This window comes from Botryllus schlosseri, chromosome 2 (assembly GCF_051294905.1).
Source record: "Botryllus schlosseri isolate E-star chromosome 2, Bs_hap1, whole genome shotgun sequence".
In the NCBI taxonomy this organism is placed as follows: domain Eukaryota; kingdom Metazoa; phylum Chordata; class Ascidiacea; order Stolidobranchia; family Styelidae; genus Botryllus; species Botryllus schlosseri.
The window spans coordinates 22,342,186-22,349,529 of record NC_137237.1 but is presented as its reverse complement, the minus strand read 5'-3'; the positions used below and the strand labels follow the sequence as shown (position 1 = coordinate 22,349,529).

General features: G+C 39.2%; 1 protein-coding gene across 1 annotated transcript; it reads left to right on the top strand.

The window, feature by feature from the left end:
- The first annotated feature begins 428 nt into the window (after positions 1–428).
- Positions 429–7,016, top strand: LOC145434151 (eukaryotic translation initiation factor 5A-1-like). Its single transcript, XM_080311464.1, has 5 exons — positions 429–563; positions 800–987; positions 6,163–6,267; positions 6,338–6,469; positions 6,534–7,016. The coding sequence occupies exons 2-5, from the start codon at positions 802–804 to the stop codon at positions 6,594–6,596; spliced, it is 486 nt and encodes a 161-aa protein (XP_080167590.1). The 5' UTR covers positions 429–563; positions 800–801; the 3' UTR covers positions 6,597–7,016.
- The last annotated feature ends 328 nt before the right edge of the window (positions 7,017–7,344 follow it).

Here is a 7,344-nt window from a genome sequence, read left to right as displayed (position 1 = left end):
TCCACGGGATCAGACGTTAGTATAATCGAAGTTCATCTACATTTTTAGTATTCTAGTTGTCCATGTCCATTGTCCATCTCCATTTGAATTACTCGGGTTACTCAAATCGTTCAATTTTACAGGGATCCCGTAAACTATCGTACTCCTTTCTAATGAAGTCGAACAAATTGTAATGTTGGCGCCCAGCGTGATTCAAATTACTAATGAGACGACTATTTAACCAACCACGTGTTCCATTATCATGTCAGGGTTCCAGCGGTTTCTTACTGAAGCGTGACTAAGCACATTTTCTCCTGTTTTCCTAATATATCAATAAAATTAAAAAATAATAATAAAGTTAGCGCATAAAATCAACTTGAGTCACTGAATAACCAGTCACATTTTGATTGTCCAGCATTGTGCTACATAATTTTTGCGTTGCGATATATGTCTCACAAACACCAATTCCAATGACGTATGCGCTTTTGTCAGGTCCCTCCTTTCGTGATCGTGGTCGCAATTGACTGTCATAAAAGCGTGCTGATACTCTTTTAGCTAATCACTTGGTCGCTCGCTAAATTCAAGTAAGTCAATGCATTAGTACATCACTTCTTTATATTCAACTACTCAAATTGAAGAGATATGAACAAGAACGATAAGTAGATGATGTGAAGACATTGAGTCATTGAGTATATTCACCAGATCGCTTTCCAGCATAGACTTGGCTTAGGTTAGGTGTTGGAAGTTTAGAAGTGTCATCATCTTGCTAAGGTATCATCTCTATAACCTTACTCTACTAAAATTTTGTTCTCCACTGAAGCAATGCCAAGAGGAGCAAAACCCAGCGGTGATGACGAAACATTCGAAGACACTGGAAGTGGAGCAGCTGAGGTGGTTCCAAAACAATGCTCTGCACTGCGTAAAGGGGAAATGTGTATGATTAAAGACAAACCGTGCAAGATCGTGGAAATGTCTACCTCCAAAACTGGTAAACATGGCCACGCAAAGGTAGGTATCGTGCTCATATCCAGACAACCATGTTATTTTATATAAGATGTATAAGAGTTTAACCACAATCGGACTTTTTCAAAAGCTGCTTTTGTATAGCTGTATGACCATACAGTACTGATTTCAAATGTATTATTATTATGGTCACGCAACTGAAACACAGTCCAGGTTGTCCTCAGTGTTGGAATTTTTCATTCCTGTGGGTAATCAAGTGTAGTGAAACTACATGTTTATAGTCTAAGGTGGTGGCGTAGACATGGGGTAGAATCGAAGAACCCACTACCTCTTTCCAAGCTCGACTTTCAGGAAAGGGGGCTTTCATTTAAAATCCCTTATTGTTCACACGGAGAAAGTAATCCCTAATCCGCCTATCGCTTATTCTGAATACTGAATGCATTCGCATATTGTCATTGCTTCTTCATGCTGTTGTTGTGCACTGTCGTTCTTGTCACAACCTAAATCATTATAATTAACCATTCGTCATACTATATTATGTCTCTATATTCAGTCATCAATAGCTCACCGACTTATGTTTGTATTTCACTTCCCCTGCCTTGTGAGTGAGTCATTCACGTCGGTACTGAATTGAATAAAATCTATCTTTATACCGTAAAGTAGTGGTTCCCAATTCGATGGTTTCTGGTGGGGAATAGACCCATTTGTTAAACACTATATACAGGACAGTCTACATATTTACGGAGACAAATGTGCAATTAACGTTACCATGAGTCCAGAGTGGAATTGGTGGCAAACGTCACGCGCATCTTTTCATTTAATTCTTTAATTATTCTATGGAAGAAACCCTTCTGTCACGCGCAACTTATTGACGAAAACAACCACTGATTCCAGTCTGGCCATGAGTTAACTGCTCTGGAAGATTTCCAGTAAACTCGGCCGTCGGTAAATTCGGCCCGGTAAATTCGAATGGTCACTTCGGCCGTCGGTAAATTCGGCCAGGGCCAGAGTTACAATACCATTACCTAACCTGAACCCTAACCCTAATCCTAACCATAATCCTAACCCCTACCTACCTACCTAACCTTAACCCTAATCCTAATCCTAAACCTAACCCCTAACCTCCAAATCACTTGATAATATTATAATTATGTAATCTAATACACATTATTAGTTGGTAATACAATTTCACACAAAGTTCTCCGAGGGCCGAATATACCGATTGAATTCGGCTGTCGGTAAATTCGGCCCCGTAAACATCTGCATATATATATATATACATATATATATTTATACGCATAACCTGTTCTCCAAATCACTTGATAATAATATAATTATGAAATTAATTCACATTAATAGTTGGTAATACATTTTTATACAAAATTCTCCGAGGGCCGAATTGACCGAGTAAATTCGGTCCCTGTGAATATCCGCGCTATCTCCCGCATTTACGCGATCTACGCATGCCCTGACATCCAAATCACTTGATAATGGTATAATTATGTAATTCATTTATGTTAACGGTTGGTAATACATTTTATTACAATATTCTCGGAGGGCCGAATTTACTGATGTCATGGGCCGAATTTACTGCGGGCCGAGTTTACTGGCAACCCTCTGGAATGTATGTATCGAAAATCAAAATGCATGTTGTTTGCAAAAACTCATTTTTAACTACAGATAACCATTCACGGTGTCACAAAAGCACCCAACACGACTGGAATGACGTGAAATAATGATTTTGCTAAATTTTGAGGGTGCGTTATGCGTTCAAAGTTGCAGTTATAGGCGATTGTCTTGCGCACTAATGTGGTTGTGTGTCTTGTAACGAGCAAATAGCTGTTCCTTAATGACAAAAGTTTTGGGTAGTGGGGAATGAAGACGAAATGTTGAGAACCACTGAAGTAAAGTGTATAGAGGTGTCTGACTGCCATCGAAGTCCTACTGGAATCTCAGTATGTTTTGCCTGATATAAAAGGTGAGCAGCGATGCTTCTCCAAATTGAAGTAATTTAATGAAAAATAATGAAAAAATGAAATATGATGCGACCACAAGACACTGATTCCATACAGGCATTGAAAAGGCGCCGATTATTCTATGCAGGGAACCCTTATGTCACTCACAACTTTTACCAAAAAAGCACTGTTTCCTGTCTGACCACAGCCCTAATCTTGTGTTCCCCCAACCACCCTAATCTTATAACTCCCAGTTGCAATTTTACGATATCCTAACCGCTACTCCTGAACTAATTAGGTACACCAAAAATTTTGACATGTTTATGGGAAACGTTGGTTCGCGATGGTCGTGCAGTTGTGCATAGGAATAATAAGCACCATCCTGCATGTTTCCAGGTACATGAATGGGGTCCGTGGTACGCACAATCACGCAGACACATAGTAGCATAGGCTTACTGTAGAATAAATCGTCTGGTGCACCTGTTCACCGTATCGTGTCCTGTGCATCAGATTGTGCATTGTGTCTTGAGCGGATAAAATTGATAAAACCATTGATCATTATTTTTATGCTGTTGCCGCAAATGTGTAATGTGTAATTTCCAGTAAAGAATCGGTGCCCGAGACACGCGAAATCACAACGAATTTGTCAACTATTGCTTGGGATTATTAACTATTGTTGTTATGTGTCACGATTAGGTTGGGTTTGGGACGGTGATTCCCAACCGAGGCTATCAATGATCGAATATCCGATATAGAATTTGTAGAAGTCTGTGCATTGGTGTTATTATTCACCTGTAGCAGGAATTAATGAACATTTTGTTATAAATTGATAAAATTATGATCATTTTGATCAAATCAAAAATAATGTCCCGCACAAACTAACTTACATTTTCGACACTGGTCCAAATATAGAAAAAAAATTACAATTGACAGGTATTCTTTGCTACAAATTTAATCTTTGACTTTATGTGGTTTTGCACTTCTGGTAAAGTTCTTCCATCAATTTGACTGCCATTTCTGTTGTGCCAGAGACATCTGCAACTGACATATCTGACTTTCTATGGGGTTTTAAGGCACTTTATCGCTATAGGACATAAGCGCAAAGATAGCAGAAAGTTATCCTTGGTATATTCTAGAGCCCGACCGATATTAGATTTTTTGGTCAATACCGATAAAACAGATATCTCACACCTTGACCGATGACCCCAATACATTCAGCCGATGTTCGAAAGAAGCTGGATGTACATAAGCACATTTTCAAAGCTTCAGAGCATGTATTTGAACATCTTCACAGCAATTGTTATACTTGAACATGAAATATAGTAGAAAGGCTGCATCTGGACACCTGTTAAGTGTAAGCTATATGAGATATATCAATATTCTCAGTAAAGCGGTCAAAGATTATAGTTTTCTGACTTCCTACCGCCATGCTGTGACGTCACGAAAATTGGCGATAATTTTTCAGCTCCAATGGCCGATACCGGTAATTCTTTCAAAGTGCGATATCGTCTCGATATTACCGGCATAGCGATAATCGGTCGGACTCTAGTATATTCCATTTTAGACGTCTGGTTAGAATACCGGGCTGCCTGACACGCATTTGTGATAAATAAGCAAGATATCTCCAGAGTTACTTTCCATTTGGGGATTTTGAAGTACGCAATCATGGTCCTATTTCCTTCTGAAATTCTGGCTTAGTTTTTGTACCAAGTTTTTGTAGTGTTTTACCACATCTCGAAATTTGTAGCTGAGAGTTGGATTTGTTGAAGACATTGGAATGAAGAACTGTGATATATGCTTTGCGAATTGATAATAGGATGTTGGCAACCAATATATTTTGATTTATGAAAACCCTTGCTCATGCTCATCATTGCACTTAGCAGTTTCACAATGCCATTCCGCAGTCCGGTAACAACAGATGCTGTGTCACATGATATGACATTTTCAAATTTTTTTTACTCGTCATATTCCTCTAATTGGTTTTCTAGACCACTGCTCTACTTTTGCCTTTTCGTAGAGCCAGTTTGATTTGTGTCAGACAAATTGATATACGATATTTGCAGTCTACATCTAAAATCGAAATTAATAATTTTTATTAATTATTTAATTGTGGTGACTGTTAACAAGAACACTATAGGATAGGATTAATTAAATCTGGACAATCACAAATTACCAAAATACTATTTTAAATCTTTGCAATTGGAATTGTGTCAGTTGTATTTTGATCAGTCGCTATATATACAATGAAGACTGGAAAATTTTCGTGCAGGTTTTTGTTTAAACAGTCTCTAAGTTTTGGTGAATTTTGAAATCAGGACACAAAACTTCATCATTTGTGACTGCAGGACACACAAAATTTTAATGTGCATGCTTTAGAATTAGCTGGATGGTGAGATCAGAGATAGGTTAGCTACCTTATAAATTTTCGTTTTAAGTAACGTACTTGAGTGTTTTCATGCGGCTCCATAGGTACTCTGAAGTTTGAAATGCATCTCTGACATCAAAAAAGGTCAGGAACCACTTAGTCAGCCCACTAAAAAATTTGGTTGCAAAAGTGGGAAATTCGACATCGAGCCGAAAAGTTGACCTTTTTTTTAGTCAACCTGCCGATGATTCCAGTTTGTACGCCCATTTTTCGGTTCATAAAATTTGGGGGCGATGATCGGTGTTGAACTTGAAATGGGGGCGATGAGTCGAAGAAGGTTGGGAACCACTTGGCTAGGGTATTGTAGTGACCCCCCACCCTAATATGAATGAACGCATGTAGTTTATCAGTTGAGCAGACATGTTTGAACCAAGACCGTTGCAGCATATTCATCCTCACTCACGAACGATGTTATATCAAGCAATGGGAGATGCGGCTGAACGCCGACATTTCAACAGGATCTTAGGCACTATTTGTTAACTGAACTCAGCTGTGAAGTGGTCTTTTTAATTTGTGATGAGCACCGAGCTGGTCTCCGTGAAGGAATGTAATAGAAGTCGGCATAATGAAACAAATCATGTAGTTGAATGTACTCGCTCATCTAATGCACACCTGCTCGTGGGGCTAGCAAAACGATAAAGCTATTTTATGAAGCCACACAGAGCTAGGGATACAGCTTAATATTGACGCAGCCACTTGGTAACATGTGTTAACAATGTAATTGACTGATTTCAATTTAGAAATAAAACTGCTCGCCGCTGATTCGCTGAATGTGGTCTTAACATTTTTCTCGGCCCGGCAACGTATTTTCTGACTTTGACAGTCCTGGTTTTGCTTTAGGTGCATCTGGTTGGAATCGATATATTTGATAACAAGAAGTTGGAGGATATATGCCCTTCCACTCACAACATGAAAGTGCCTAACGTCAAGACCCTGAACTACCAAGTGAGTCGCAGCGCGCATGCTAGCGATATGCGTACCAGCAATTGCTTACCATCTCGAAACTTTCTTTCAGCTCTTGACTATTGAAGACGGCTTTCTCCAGCTCCTTGATGACAACGGTGCACAGAAGGAAGACCTAGCGGTCCCAGCCGGCGATCTTGGCGATGAGATCACAACAAAATATGATGAAGGCAAAGAACTGACAGTGAGCTATTGAGCCCTTTTCAAATTTCCCGCATCTGGTATTTATGGAACTCTTTCCGTGACAGATAACCGTCATCACGGCCTGCGGTAAAGAAAAAGTCATGGGGTACAAAACCATCACCACCTAAACACCTAAAACCACTTCTTTGTGGAAACTACTGCTCTCGAATTTACTGAAATTTCCAAGGATTGAAGATTGTAGCGTTTCGGCCCATGCATTAGTTTCCTTGTAATTAATTTTGCTCGACCTATCGACGTGAATAGTCTTTGAAATTCGTCTTCTCGTTCCGATAAACACGACTCGTGATTTCATTGCCCCATGACATGATCAATCTCTGTTGGTAGGTCATGTCTGTCCTGCTCCAACATGCTGATGTATGGCTGGAGACGGCCTGTCGCGTCAAATATTTTTTTGAGTTGAAAGTGTGGAGTTCATACAATTTTTTTGATGGTGATATATGGATTGTTTGTTGCATTGGCATCACATGATACAAGCTCTTTGAGACGGTCAATCTTCTCGGCTATGGCAATAAACTTACTGGAACGCATTTTTCTACTGAGATTTTGTGGCGACGTAAGGTAATTTTAAAACTCCATATACGGAGATGGTCAAGATATCGAGAAAGCTACTCAAGTACTAGTACAAATATTTTACTTTTTAAAAGCAACCTATAACTACAGGTAGAATTGGTTGACTTTAGATCTACCTAGGTAAGAAAGGAGTTATGAAAACAGTAGTAATGCGTTCGTATGGACTGAGGATTGAGCTATGTAGAAATTGCAGACAATGCAGAGATACTGATGCATCCCAGGAGGTATGAATTTTCGACCACATGGGATGCACAGGATAGTTTTGCAATGGAAAAGCAGTTCTAA